This window comes from Muntiacus reevesi, chromosome 9, assembly GCF_963930625.1.
Source record: "Muntiacus reevesi chromosome 9, mMunRee1.1, whole genome shotgun sequence".
NCBI classification, from domain to species: domain Eukaryota; kingdom Metazoa; phylum Chordata; class Mammalia; order Artiodactyla; family Cervidae; genus Muntiacus; species Muntiacus reevesi.
In genome coordinates, this window is record NC_089257.1 from 47656681 (window position 1) to 47672745 (window position 16065).

General features: G+C 40.4%; 1 protein-coding gene across 1 annotated transcript; it reads left to right on the plus strand.

Moving 5' to 3' along the window:
- The first annotated feature begins 14095 nt into the window (after positions 1–14095).
- LOC136174680 (olfactory receptor 5P1-like) lies at positions 14096–15028 on the plus strand. The gene has a single exon (XM_065944860.1). The coding sequence runs from the start codon at positions 14096–14098 to the stop codon at positions 15026–15028; it is 933 nt and encodes a 310-aa protein (XP_065800932.1).
- Positions 15029–16065: the final 1037 nt, after the last annotated feature.

Here is a 16065-nt window from a genome sequence, read left to right on the forward strand (position 1 = left end):
AACTAGTGTAAGTCTTAGTGTTTAAAGTAACACCTGTTTCACAATATCTTAGTGTTAGGGGAAGCACATTGATTGAAACCGCCCACCCTGGCCAGGCACCATAGTAACCATTTGCATGAGTTGTTTTATGGCAGGAGATCCTGATAAGGAATACGGAACTAATAAGCCACCACCAGCCGGAAGAGTTCGGGAAGGGTCAAGAGGAGACACTACCTGTCCGTCCACTTCCCAGAATCCCTCTTGCTAGCATCCATCTTGGCTGAGCGATGCGTGCGCCACCAGGAAAGACTCTTAATCAGAATGATTGGCCAAAGACCACCCGGAAACTAATCCCATCACCATAAAACCCAAGACTTCAAGCCACGCGGCAGGGCAGTTCTCCTGGGTTCCCTTACCCTCCTGCTCTCCACCTGGGTGCCCTTCCCAATAAAATCTCTTGCTTTGTCAGCACGTGTCTCCTCAGACAATTCATTTCCGAGTGTTAGACAAGAGTCCAACTTCGGGCCCTGGAAGGGGGTCCCTCTTCCTACAACATTAGGATGTCATGATTCAACTTGGCTGTGAGATTCCAGTGGTGAGTCTTCTGTGCCTCCCAACTTTACTGAGATTGCTTGTCATGTTTAGATGACATCTGGCCTAGTTGGGAAAATAACGTGGTTTCATTCACATACTGGTGCAGATGGGGGAGAATTTGAAGGTTTGGTTTACCTAGTCCCCTCTTTCTGTTTCTCTCACGTGATTTTCATGGGAATAGTCAAATTTCTTATATGGAACCTCAAAGCTCCATGACGAAATCTTCCAGGAAACCCAAGCAAAGACTTCAAAGCTTCTTACCACCAATATTCAACATTTTCAGATTATTTCTCCTATATTCTACATGTATGGCATACCATGAAAGTCAGTCCAGATCAAGGGAAATTAAGTAGCCTGCATCTCTACTTAAGTTGAGAGAAATTGTGTATGTTTTCATTTAATCTGCCACAAGATGGGAAGTTAAATTTTTGTGAGTGGTGGGGAAAAAAGAGTATTTCCATTTTGGGCTCATTATATTTAAGATGCCTATTATTGCCAAAGACAGATATCTGTTAGCTCACAGAAGAAATCAGGGTTAGAGATATTAATATAAATTAGGGACCAAACAAGTGTAGATCAAGATGGAGGGGTAGAAGCAATCTGAGCACACCTTTCCCCTAAATACATAAAAATACCTCCACATGTAGAGCAATACTCCTTGTAAACAAATGGAGACCAGTAGAAAGGCTCTTTTACAACCAAGGCTCTGTCAACTACAAATTGACATTTGCCAAGAGCATTGCCAAAAACTGAACAACAAGGGCATTTGCCATCTGCCTCTGTAGAGATTGAACCCTGTGCTGCTGCAGCTTTTGACCTTCAACAACAAGCCCTGAGGGAGTTCAGGGTGGAGTGATGAGAGGGTAACAGGCAGGAAGGCCAGGGGTCTCCATACAGAGGAAATAGGCTTCAAGTGCCAGACATTTTTATCTCTCTTAAGTGGCAGGAGGAAACAAACCAGCGATATGTTTTTCTGCTCTATACAAATTTAAAAGGAGGTTTCTCTTAAAATGCTGTGTTGCCATGACACCTGGTTTCACTTGAAGCTAACTATTCTCAAACCTTGAGTTAACCAATACATTTCTTTTTCTTATGGAAATATTTGCCTTAAGATATGTTAATTTACCCCAGACTCTGTAAGTTCCACCAAATGGCCTAACCTACTTACTCAAATATTGTTCCCCTAATCTATGTAAATGAAAATATTTGTTGGTAATCTGCCCTTCTACAAGATTCAAGTCAATCATTTTATAGCCAAGGATGAATTATCTGGTGCCATTCTAAATTTTAAGACATTCCTTTCTATTCATTAACAGACTGTGAGTGACTATATAACTTACAGCTAAAGACTAGGAGGGGGGTATTCTTTCGGCCCCCTTCTGATGCCTATGTCAGAAGCTTTCTCTATCTCCTTTATACTTTAATAAAACTTTATTACACAAAAGCTCTGAGCGATCCAGCCTCATCTCTGGCCCCAGATTGAATTCGTCTGTTCCGGAGGCCAAGAATCCGGGCGTCTTATCGTTCAGCAACAACCTTTCAGTGAGCCACCCTGTGCTCCAGGGAAACTGGTGGGACAGGTCTTTAGATAGTTAGATGTCTTTAGGAACAGATTTTATGATCTAAATACTTATACCTCCTCACTTCTAGAAAATCACTAAATCCCTTCATGGTGACAACAGATCCTCATGACTAGCAGAAAACCTTTTGTAAAATGAGTGCTTGGTGATTTAGTAGCTAAGTCGCATCCACCTCTTGCGACCCCATGGACTGTAGCCTTCCAGGCTCCTTTGTCCATGGGATTCTCCAGGCAAGAATACTGGAGTGGGTTCCCATTTCCTTCTCCAGGGGATCTTTCTGATCCGAGGATCAAACCTGGGTCTCTTACATTGCAGGCAGATTCTTTACTGACTGAACTATGTATGGTATTGAACTCTATCTTCACCAAAGCCTTATATACTGACTTTCCTCCCACTGCCCCTTTGGAGCAGTTTCTCAGAGCTATAGGAGGTGCTGCCTCCCAGGTTGCAGTCTTCATTTTGCCTCAAATGAAACAATTTGCAACACTCAAGTTGTGCATCATTTTTTAGTCGACAGTTATAAAGATAGATCCACATAAAGTCAGGTAGGGCAGGAAAGGAAGTGATCAGGGTTGGACCTGTGCACCTAGTGGTGGACATAGAAGAGGAGAGGGCTGCATGGGCTTGGACATCCTCCCTTGGGAGTGAGCTGTCTGAACCACATATTGGGCACCCCACACCTGGGTTCTAACACTGGAAAGGCAAGTCTCCTTAGCTAGTTTGAAAACCAGCACAGCATCTGATCTACAGCAGCCATAACCAACTTGGGAGCTGACACTGCCCCCAATAGGGCAGTGATAGCCACTGAGTGTAGGAGACAACCCTCCTTATGTCTGGCTCTAGATTCTAGCCCTGCCATCTCCAGCCCTACATCCCACCATGGTGGTATCCACCAACAAATTCTGGGCGAAGATGTGACAAGTGCTCATGTATGATTGAGCTATTCCACCAAAGTCACTGGGTACACGTGGACTGCCTAAGGATGCTCTCACAATAGGACATCCATTCAAGACCAGGAATAGGGAATTGTTGCACTTAATTTCATAGAGACAGAGAAAGTTAAGCAAAATGAGAAGACAAAGGAATCTGTGCCAAACAAAAAACAAACAAAGGAAGAAAACTAATTAAACAGAGATAAATAATTTACCAGAAAATAAGAGTTTGAACCATTAGTAATAAGACTGGTAACTGAACCAGGGGAAAGACTAGAAGAACAAAGTGAGACATTTAACAAGGATACACACACACAATAGATACCTACAGTGGAATATTACCCAGCCCAAAAAAGGAATGGAATTCTGCCATTTGCAAGAACATAGTGGCGCTGGAGCAGCAAGCACCCAAGAGGAGATACCCGACGTCCAAGATAAGGAGCAATGGCTGTGTTTTGTTGGAGCAGCCATGAAGAGATACCCCATGTCCAAGGTAAGAGAAAGCCCAGTAAGACAGTAGGCACTAAGAGAGGGCATCAGAGGGCAGACAGACTGAAACCACAACCACAGATAACTAGCCAATCTGATCACATGGACCACAGCTTTGTCTAACTCAATGAAACTAAGCCATGTTGTGTAGGGCCACCCAAAATGGACAGGTCATGGTGGAGAGTTCTGACAAAATGTGGTCCACTGCAGAAGGGAATGGCAAACCACTTCAGTATTCTTGCCTTGAGAACCCCATGAATAGTATGAAAAGGCAAAAAGATAGGACACTGAAAGATGAACTCCCCAGGTTGGTAGGTGCCCAATATGCTACTAGAGATCAGTAGAGAAATAACTCCAGAAAGAATGAAGGGATGGAGCCAAAGCAAAAACAACACCCAGTTGTGAATGGGATTGGTGATGGAAGCAGGGTTCGATGCTGTGAAGAGCAATTATTGCTGTGAAGAGCAAACCTGGAATGTTAGGTCCATGAATCAAGGCAAATTGGAAGTGGCCAAATAGGAGATGACAAGAGTGAACATCGACATTCTAGGAATCAGTGAACTAAGATGGACTGGAATGGGTGAATTTAACTCAGATGACCATTATATCTACTACTGTGGGCAGGAATCCCTTAGAAGAAATGGAATAGCCATCATAGTCAGCAAAAGAGTCCAAAATTCAGTACTTGGATGCAATCTCAAAAATGACAGAATGATCTCTGTTCGTTTCCAAGGCAAACCATTCAGTATCATGGTAATTCAAGCCTAGGCCCCAATCAGTAATGCTGAAGAAGCTGAACAGTTCTATGAAGACATACAAGACCTTCTAGAGCTAACACCCAAAAAAGATGTCCTTTTCATTATAGGGGACTGGAATGCAAAAGTAGGAAGTCAAGAAACACCTGGAGTAACAGGCAAATTAGCCTTGGGGTAAGAATGAAGCAGGGCAAAGGCTAATAGAGTTCTGTCAAGAGAATGCACTGGTCATGGCAAACACCCTCTTCCAATAACACAAGAGAAGACTCTACACATGGACATCACCAGATGGTCGACACCGAAATCAGGTTGATAATATTCTTTGCAGCTAAAGATGGAGAATCTCTATACAGTCAGCAAAAACAAGACCAGGAGCGGACTGTGGCTCAGATCATGAACTCCTTATTGTCAAATTCAGACTGAAATTGAAGAAAGTGGAGAAAGCCACTAGACCATTGAGGTATTACCTAAATCAAAACCCTTATGACTATACAGAGAAGTGAGAAATAGATTTAAGGGACTAGATCTGATAGACAGAGTGCCTGATGAACTACAGATGGAGGTTTGTGACATTGTAAAGGAGACAGGGATGAAGACTATCCCTAAGAAAAAGAAATGCAAAAAGCAAAATGGCTGTCTGAGGAGGCCTTACAAATAGCTGTGAAAACAAGGGAAGTGAAAAGCAAAGGAGAAAAGGAAAGATATACGCATTTGAATACAGAGTTCCAAAGAATAGCAAGGAGAGATAAGAAAGCCTTCCTCAGCAATCAATGCAAAGAAATAGAGGGAAATAATAGAATGGGAAAGACTAGAGATCACTTCAAGAAAATTAGAGATACCAAGGGAAATTTCATGCAAAGATGGACACAATAAAGGACAGAAATGGTGGGGATCTAACAGAAGCAGAAGATATTAAGAAGAGGTGGCAAGAATACAAAAAAGATCTTTATGACACAGATAATCATGATGGTGTGATCACTCACCTAGAGCCAGACATCCTGGAATGTGAAGTCAATTGGGCCTTAGGAAGCATCACTATGAACAAAGTTAGTGGAGGTGATGGAATTCCAGTTGAGCTATTTCAAATTCTGCACTCAATATGCCAGTAAATTTGGAAAACTCAGCAGTGGCCATGGGACTGGAAAAGGTCAGGTTTCATTCCAATCCCTAAGAAAGGCAATCCCAAAGAATGCTCAATTGCACTCATCTCACAGGCTAGTAAAGTAAGGCTTAAAATTCATCAAGCCAGGCTTCATCAATACATGTCCCATGAACTTTCAGATGTTCAAGCTGGTTTTAGAAAAGGCAGAGGAACCAGAGATCAAATTGCCAATATCCGCTGGATCATCAAAAAGGCAAGAGAGTTCCAGAAAATCATCTATTTCTGCTTTATTGACTATGCCAAAGCCTTTGACTGTGTGGATCACAATAAACTGTGGAAAATTCTGAAAGAGATGGGAATACCAGACCACCTGACCTGCCTCTTGAGAAACCTGTATGCAGGTCAGGAAGCAACAGTTAGAACTGGACATGGAACAACAGACTGGTTCCAAATAGGAAAAGGAGTACATCTAGGCTCTATATTGTCACCCTGATTTTTTAACTTATATGCTGAGTACATCATGAGAAACGCTGGGCTGGAAGAAGCACAAGCTGGAATCAAGATTGCCAAGAGAAACATCAATAACCTCAGCAGATATACAGATGACACCACCTATATGGCAGAAAGTGAAGAAGAACTAAAGAACCTCTTGATGAAAATGAAAGAAGAGAGTGAAAAAGTTGGCTTAAAGCTCAACATTCAGAAATCTAAGATCATGGCATCTGGTCCAATAATCTCATGGCAAATAGATGGGGAAACAGTGGAAACAGTGACTGACTTTAATTCTGGGCTCCAAAATCACTGCAGATGATTATTGCAGTCATGAAATTAAAAGACGCTTACTCCTTGGAAGGAAAGTTATGACCAACCTAGATAGCATATTAAAAAGCAGAGACATTACTTTGCCAACAAAGGTCTGTCTAGTCAAGGCTATGGTTTTTCCAGTGGTCATGTATGGATGTGAGAGTTGGAGTACAAAGAAAGCTGAGAGCCAAAGAATTGATGCTTTTGAACTGTGGTGTTGGAGAAGAGTTTTGAGAGTCCCTTGGACTGCAAGGAGATCCAACCAGTCCCTCCTAATGGAGATCAGTCCTGGGTGTTCATTGGAAGGACTGATGTTGAAGCTGAAACTTCAATACTTCGGCCACCTGATTTGAAGAACTGACTCATTGGAAAAGACCCCATTGCTGGGAAAGATTGACGGCAGGAGGAGAAGGGACGACAAAGGATGAGATGGTTGCATGGCCTCACCGACTCGATGGACATGGGTTTGGGTGGACTCCGAGAGTTGGTGATGGACAGGGAGGCCTGGTGTGCTGTGGTTTCTGGAGTCGCAAAGAGTCAGACATGACTGAGCGACTGAACTGAACTGAACTGAAGCTTGGTCATAACTTTTCTTCCAAGGAGTAAGCGTCTTTTAATTTCATGGCTGCAATCATCATCTGCAGTGATTTTGGAGCCCAAATAAATAGTCTGTCACTGTTTCCCCATCTATGTGCCATGAAGTGATGGGACCAGATGCCATGATCTTAGTTTTCTGAATGTTGAGCTTTAAGCCAACTTTTTCACTCTCTTCTTTCACTTTCATCAAGAGGCTGTTTAGTTCTTCTTCACTTTCTGCCATATAGGTGGTGTCATCTGTGTATTTGAGATTATTGATATTTCTCCCGGCAATCTTGATTCCAGCTTGCGCTTCATCCAGCCTGGCATTTCTCATGATGTACTCTGCATATAAGTTAAATAAGCAGGGTGATAGTGTACAGCCTTGACGTACTCCTTTTCCATTTTGGGACCAGCCTGTTGTTCCATATCCAGTTCTATCTGTTGCTTTTGACCTGCCTACAAGAAGAAAACAAGTCTTGGCAAGAATACAGAGATAAGGAAATCTTTGTACACTGTTAGTTGAAATGTAAATTGGTATAAAAAACAGTTTAAAACTAGAACTGGATATGATTTAGCAATTCCACTTTGGGGTTTATACGAAAAACAAAATGAAAAGAGGAGTTAAAGAGGTATCTTCACTCTTACATTTATTGCAGCCTTACGACACAATGCTAAACAAAGTTTTCCTAAGGAAACAATGCAAAGGAATAGAGGAAAACAATAGAATGGGAAAGACTAGAAATCTCTTCCAGAAAATTAGAAATATCAAGAAAATATTCCAGGCAAAGATAGATACAATAACAGAGATAAATGGTATGGACCTAACAGAAGCAGTGGATATTAATAAGAGGTAGCAAGAATACACAGAAGAACTATACAAAAAATATCTTAATGACCCAGATAACCACGATGGTGTGATCACTAACCTAGAACCAGATAGTCTAGATTGTGAAGTCAAGTGGGCCTTAGGAATCATCACTATGAACAAAGCTAATGGAGGTGCTGGAATATCAGCTGAGCTATTTCAAATCCTAAAATATGATGCTGTTAAAGTGCTGCTCTCAATATGCCAACAAATTTGGAAAATTCAGCAATGGCCACAGGACTGGAAAAGGTCAGTTTTCATTCCAACCTCAAAGAAGGGCAATGCCAAAGAATATTCAAACTACTGCACGATTGCTCTCATTTCACACGCTAGCAAGGTAATGCTCAAAATTCCCCAGGTGATGCTTCAACAGTACACGAACTGAGACTTCCAGATGTTCCAGCTGGATTTAGAAAAGGCAGAGGAACCAGCGATCAAATTGCCAGCATCCACTGGACCAAGGAAAAGAAGAGAATTCCAGAAAAACATCTAGTTCTGCTTCATTGACTACATGAAAGCCTTTGATTGTGCAGATTACAACAAACTGTGAAAATTCTTAGAGATGCGACTACCAGACCACATTTACCTGCCTCCTGAGAAACCTGTATACAGGTCAAGAAGAAACAGTTAGAATCGAATATGGAACAACAGACTGTTCGAACTGGGAAAGGAGTGTGTCAAGATTGTATATTGTCACCTTTTTTATTTAACTTATATGCAGAGTACATTATACAAAGTGCCAGGCTGAATGAAGCACAAGCTGGAATCAAGATTGCCAGGAGAAATATGAATAACCTCAGATATACAGATGACACCAACCTTATGGCAGAAAACGAAGAGGAACTAAAGAGCCTCTTAATGAAGGTGAAAGAGAAGAGTGAAAAAGCTGGCTTAAAACTCAACAATCAGAAAATAAAGATCAGGGCACGAGGTCTCATAGCTTCATCGCATATTGATGCAGAAACAGTTGAAACAGTGACAGACTTTATTTTCTTGGGCTCCAAAATCACTACAGATAGTGACTGCATCATGAAATTAAAAGACACAAAAAAAAAAAAAAAAAAAAGAAAGAAAGAAAGAAAGAAAGAAAAAAAAAAGACGCTTGCTTCTTGGAAGAAAACCTGTGACAACCCTAGGTAGTGTATTAAAAAACACAGACATTACTTTTCCAACAAATGTTTGTATAGTCAAAGCTATGGTTTTTCCAGTAGTCATGTACAGATATGAGGGCTCAACCATAAAGAAAACTGAGACAGAAGAACTGATGTTTTCGAACTGTGGTGTTGGAGAGGACACTTGAGAGTCCCTTTGCACCCAGGTCTCCTGGATACAAAAGGCAAGCCTAGTGTTTCTCAAACTATTTAAATAAAGGATCACTCTTTCCTAAGCATCCATGTGTCAATACTTCTTAGGAAGATAGTAAAAGGAGGACTATTGCAAAAAAATAAGAAAAACTAAAATACAAAATATAAACTCATTTTTTAAAATTACTGAAGTCAACACACTTGAAATTACTTTTCCAAATTGCTATAAAGAGTACAAACATTTCCCTACAACTCCTGTTCTTACTGGGTCCTGGACTGACAATAAAGAATTTGCCAGCCAGTACCAATCCAAGGATTATTAATACACTTTGAATAACAGTGGACTGTGCTTTGTTCTGCTTACTTTCTGCTTACCCATATTACTCCATGACTTTCCCCACTACGTGATGTCCTCAATTAAATAAACTGTTTTGTCTACAGAGAGGAAATTAGAGCCCTGGTAACACTGACTCTGATCCCCATTCCCACCTAATTTATATTTTGACAGTTTTTTCTCCAAGTTTCTGGACAAAGCCTCCATCAGGATCCTCAGAAATATACCTTTTGTTAGGAACTGGACCTTCCACTTATGCCACCTTAATGAGATACCTGGCTCCATGAGTCACTTCTAGAGAATAATCCCAGGAACTTATCTCAAAGGGGCAAGCAACAACAGCCCTAGGGGATTCTATTAGAACTTTTCTTTTCCTCCCAACACGCATTAAAAAAAAAAAAAATGCTCATATCACAGAATGCATGTGACCATGTTCTTAAATGGAGGAGAGCATTTCTTGCTAATATTGTCAGGTAGTCAGCGGATAACTGTTTGTAAAAGTAAGTGGAAAACATCTGCTTTATAAAATTCTCTTTGGAATTCAGCAACAGCAATTTTGGCTCTAAAAGGTGAGTGCAGTAATCACAGATTTTATTTAAATAATTTAAATTTTTGTTTGTTCAATGAGAAATTAAAAATAAAAGAAACTCAACAACTGTTTCATGACTGTTGTGAAAACAGTGGCCTTAGCAAGATTTGCTCTGCAGGGACTAGAGACACAGACATGGAAAAGAAATTTGTGGACATGGCGGAGGGAAGGAGAGGGTGGGATGAATTGAGAGAGTAGCATTGAAACATATACACTACCTTAAGTAAAATAGATAGCTAGTGGGAAGTTGTTGTATAATAGAGGTAGCTCAGATTGGTGCTCTGTGATGACCTAGAGGGTTGGGATGGGATAGGTGGTGGGAGGAAGGTTAAGAGGGAGGGATCATATGTATATGTATGGCTTATTCATTGGGTTGTATGCAAGAAACTAACAACATTGTAAAGAAACTATCCTCTAATTAAAAAAAAAAAAATTTAAGGGGAAAAAAAAGAAATGTACTGCAGAATGGTCATTCTGTGTACCCAAAGCAGACTTCCCAGGAGACCCCAGAGAAGTGTGGATGGTCTGTGGCAGCCAAAGCTACCACTAAGCTTGTGCAGCTTAGAAAAGGAAACCAGGAAGAAATCATCTGATATTCAGGTTGCATGAGGCTCTAAGCCCTATGACCCCTAATCATCAACAAATGTGACCCAATCATTGAGGAAAGGATTGGGGAGAGTTGTAATTTCTGAATCAGAACCTCAAGCATGAATGCCACAAAGATGCGTCCACAGAGATGCCACAGAGTTCTAGAAAGTTCCCTAGGTAGTCAGTGAAGAGGAAGGGAAAGGCAAGAATCAATTGTCATATTATTCATATGATTATGAATGACATGGTCCAGAACTAAGAAGCCATCAGATCCTATACTTCCTGACTTCTTTTGGATTTGTGAAAAATCTGATGGGCTGAAAGAAAACTTACATTATACTTCTCATAAAATTTTTAAACAATTGAAAATCAATCCAAATTTCATTTTTACTTAATGAAAGATAGTTACTTAGCTCTGATGTATGACCAAATACCTTTAAAGACTTCGCAGTTGTCATTTCGTTTAATCTCACAACAAAGATGCTATATGGGGACAATTTTCCCATTTTATGAATTAAAAAAAAAAAAAAAAAGCAAATGGGAGTCAGAGATTTAAGTGTCATAAACAAGTGAGAACAATTGGCCACTGGGAAGATCTGAAATTTCCATCTCAGTCTCCATGACTGCTGTCAGCACAGACTGAAGTTCACTGTGTGCACAGCGAATGCAGAATTGGCCCCACTTAAATCTGCTTGAGTCAGAAGGCAAAGAGTGCACATGTTGCTCTGTGCTCGGCTCAGTCCTCAAGTGAGGGAATGTTCAGAAGCTGAGACCACAACCTCGAGGGCTCTGGAAGGTATGCCACAGGTGGAATGGGCAACTGATCTATGAATGTTAGTTTTGAAAAAGGGAAGGTAGTAAGGCGTGCTGGCTGCATTCAAGTATCATTGTTTTGATACTGAAAGGAGATGGTTTGTGCAATTAAACTCATAGAGACCAATTCATAAAACTAAAAACTTTTTTTTCATGATAGAATTAATACTCCTGGAAGTAACCTTGCTTGTCACTAGAGAGTAATTTAAGTGCACTTAAGGAAGATCAATGAAAAACATATAACACATTCTGTAATGAGCTGTACATTCTCAGCTGTTGGTTCATAACACCTCACACTGATTTTGTCAAAGTCCCACCACTGGAAACACTAAATGCTCATATTCTAAAGTAAGGAATTTTTAATAAATTAAGACTTGTGAAAATATTTGGTACTTATATTTATCATTTATGGTAAATGTTTCAAATCTTAGGAACTGAAATAATGTTAGCAGAAAATTGTCTTTCTATGGAAATTAAAAGCAATTAACACTGAGTAGAAAAGTGCTGGTTGGATTAACATGACTCTTAAAAGCACAAAAGTAGCAAAGAGGTATATAGTGAGATACATTTCAAAAAGTAATTAAGAATATAATATGAATCTCTATAAATATTGTATGAAAGAGTTGGGATGTATATTCCACCTGGCATATGCATTATATAAATCATGCATAAATTCATGTAAAAATTTTTCTCCAGCATATATTACTCCCAAACACTAGTTATTTGTGATATAGGAATACACACCATTTTGAGGAGTTTATGTATTAACTGGGAGGAATAAAATGTAAGCAAGCAAAAAACAAAACAAAATTCCATAACTCACTACAAAGAGTGGCAATCTAAACATCTTCAAAGCATGATGTCAACACAAAGGAAATTTATCTGATTACACCTTAGATGTCAGAGTAGATATTGTAGAGAAATGAACTTGAAGAATAAGTAGAAGCCACCTGGTGTAATATTAGTGGGAGGTACATCATGACAAATGTTGGGCTGGAAGAAGCACAAGCTGGAATCAAGATTGAGAGAGAAATATCAATAACCTCAGATATGCAGATGACACCACCCTTATGGCAAAGAGTGAAGAGGAACTGAAAAGCCTCTTGATGAAGGTAGTGGAGGAGTGAAAGAAGAGAGTAAAAAAGTTGGCTTAAAGCTCAACATTCAGAAAACTAAGATCATGGCATCTGGTCCCATCACCTCATGGCAAATAGATGGGGAAACAGTGGAAACAGTGTCAGACTTTATTTTGGGGGGCTCCAAAATCACTGTAGATGGTGATTGCAGCCATGAAATTAAAAGACACTTACTCCTTGGAAGGAAAGTTATGACCAACCTAGATAGCATATTAAAAAGCAGAAACATTACTTTGCCAACAAAGGTCCATCTAGTCAAAGCTATGGTTTTTCCAGTAGTCATGTATGGATGTGAGAGTTGGACTATGAAGAAAGCTGAGCGCCAAAGAATTGATGATTTTGAACTGTGGTGTTGGAGAAGACTCTTGATAGTCCCTTGGACTGCAAGGAGATCCCACCAGTCTATCCTAAAGGAGATCAGTCCTGGGTGTTCATTGGAAGGACTGATGCTGAAGCTGAAACTCCAATATTTTGGCCACCTGATGCAAAGAGTTGACTCATTGGAAAAGACCCTGATGCTGGGAGGGATTGGAGGCAGGAGGAGAAGGGGACGACAGAGGATGAGATGTCTGGATGGCATCACCGACTCAATGGAGATGAGTTTGAGTAAACTCCTGGAATTGGTGATGGACAGGGAGGCCTGGCCTGATGCGATTCACGAGGTTGCAGTCGGACATGCTGAGCGACTGAACTGAACTGAACTGGGAACCATCCAAGTGGGAGAGCAAGAATTAAAGGTCAAATAAGATAGATGGACTAAGGAGACATGAAATACTTCAGGAAGGTTAGATTAGTGCAAGTGCTGGATAGAAACATCCTGAGACAAAAGCAGAGTCATATGCAGGGAATACATCAGAAAGTGTACACTGTGTTGTGCTAACGCAGTTACGTTTCATCTTGGAGGCTGCAGAAATCATGAAAGACTTGAAAGGACCACTTTGGCATCAGCTTTTTACTTTGGCAAGAGATCACTTTGGCAGATGTACTGTGAATTATAATGGCAGAAGAATGAAGACAGAGGCAAACAAATGAATAAAAGAAAGAAATGAACAGGGCCTCACCTATAGTAGGGACACTAGAAATGGAAATATAGGATTGGATAAATAAATTGGATGGCTAAATTATAGATAGTATCAATAGGATTTTATTAGATGTGGTACAATGAGAGGAAGAAGGTTAGGATGATTTACATGTTTCAGACATGAGAGATTGGGTGGATTGTGGTGTCATTCCATAAACACAGGACATAGAAGGATGGTCTCATGAAAGGATGAATTTGGCGTGAAGGAGGCTGAGTTTGAGGTATTTGTGGGGTTTCTAACTGGAGACTTCCAAGATAACTGGAACTATAGACCTGGATCTTGAGAGACAGATCTTTCTACAAATAAAGTTTGGAAAGGGGATTTAGAATAAACATTGGGTAAATAAAAGAATATAATTGAGTTCCCAGAGAGTGAGGTTAAATCATTCTTCTTTTGTGTAAAGGGACAAAGGAACCCTGTACAACACCATAATTACATCGAGGCAGAGGGGGAAATTCTTATGAATAAGTATAATGAATAACCAAAGAAAACCAAGAATGTGTAGAATGAAAATATTTTTTTTTTAATGAATGCTCAAACATCCCTCAACAGGAACAATTCCCAGAGGACATGAAGTTTGGAAACCACACCAGTGTGACAGAGTTCATCCTTCTGGGGTTGACAGAGGATCCTACACTTTGTGTCATCTTTTTTGTGGTATTTCTAGGAATCTATGCTGTCACCTTAGTAGGCAATATCAGCATAATTATTTTAATAAGAAACTGTTCCCACCTTCACACCCCCATGTACCTCTTCCTCAGTCATTTGGCTTTTGTGGACAGTGGGTGTAGCACATCTGTCACACCTATGATGCTTATAGGATTCCTGAGACAAGGAGTGACCGTCACTGCTGCTGGCTGTGAAGCCCAACTGTGTTTTGTGGTCATGTTTGGGTCAGCTGAGTGCTTCCTGCTGGCTGCCATGGCCTATGACCGCTATGTGGCCATCTGCTTGCCCCTGCTCTACTCCATACATATGTCCCCCAGAGTCTGTGTCCTCTTGACTGGGGTATCCTACCTGGGTGGGTGTGTCAACGCTTGGACATTTGGTAGTTGTTTATTGACTCTGTCTTTCTGTGGACCAAATCAGATAGATCACTTTTTCTGTGATTTCTCTCCTCTGTTGAAACTTTCCTGCTCAGGTGTCTCCATCATTGAAATTATCCCTTCCATCTCTTCTGGATCTATCCTTGCATTCACAGTGTCTGTCATAGCTCTCTCTTATGTCTACATCCTCAACACCATCCTGAAGATGCGCTCCACTGAAGGGAGACACAAGGCCTTCTCCACCTGCACCTCTCACCTCACCGCAGTCACTCTCTACTATGGAACGATTACCTTCATTTATGTGATGCACAAATCCAGCTATTCAACTGAACAGAACAGAGTGGTGTCTGTGTTCTACACAGTGGTGATCCCCATGTTGAACCCCCTCATCTACAGTCTGAGGAACAGAGATGTAAAGGAGGCCCTGAGAAAGGCAAGTGCCAGAATATATTCTTAGGATTTGTTCTTAACATTTCTGATGACCTATAAATGTTTGTTTACCAGTAGTGCACTTAGAACCTATCAAATACTGATTTACTGTTTGCTTAAAATGAAATTATAAGGCTTCTTATTCTCCCTTATATGCACTTATAAACCAGTTTGTAGACATCTTGGAATTAGTAATACTGATAGCAATTATTTTCACTATTACGTATTAACACCTGTAGATGCCTACAACTTTATTTAGCAAACAATTATTTCTACCTATAATACGTCAGGTCCTATTCTAGCACAATGGTATGTTAGCTGGCTTACTTCTCATAAAAATCCTATAATGATAGTTCTATTATTTCTATTTGACAAATAAATTATCTGGCACACAGAGACATTAAATAAATTGCCCAGACTGATGCAGCTAGGAAGCTGTGCAATCAGTCTCTGAATCCAGAAAGTCTGAGTCCAAACCACAATGTTTCTTCATTTAATTCTTACGCCATCTCATGATGCTGCTTACTAACAATTTACCTCAATTTTACAGATGAAACTGCTGAGTCTCAGAGATATTCAATAGTTTGTTTTGAGAGACACAGACTCAAGCCTCTGATTCACTTGGAATCAAGTCCTCTGATTCCATGCATTTGATCTACTCTAAAAACAACAATCAGTCCAAGGACGTCAGCACTGTTACTAATCTAGAGAATTTGAATAGGACAAGCAAGCCTAAAGCTGTTTTTTTTTTAAGTCAGTCTTCTGAACAAACTCTACTACCAAGAAAGTCTAGGTTGTGAGGACTCCAAAAACAAGGATGAGAATGGAAACCTGATTGATTTATATCTATAGAAAATAAGGCCTGGACACCACAATTACATGATTTGACTGGAAATCTAGCCATATTTAGGCTCAGATGGCAGAGAATCTGCCTGCAATGAAGGAGACCTGGGTTAAATCCCTGTGTTGGGGAGAGTCCTTGGAGAATGGAATCCAACCCACTCCAGTATTCTTGCCTGGAGAATCTCATGGACAGGGGAGCCTGGCAGCCTACCGTCCATGGAC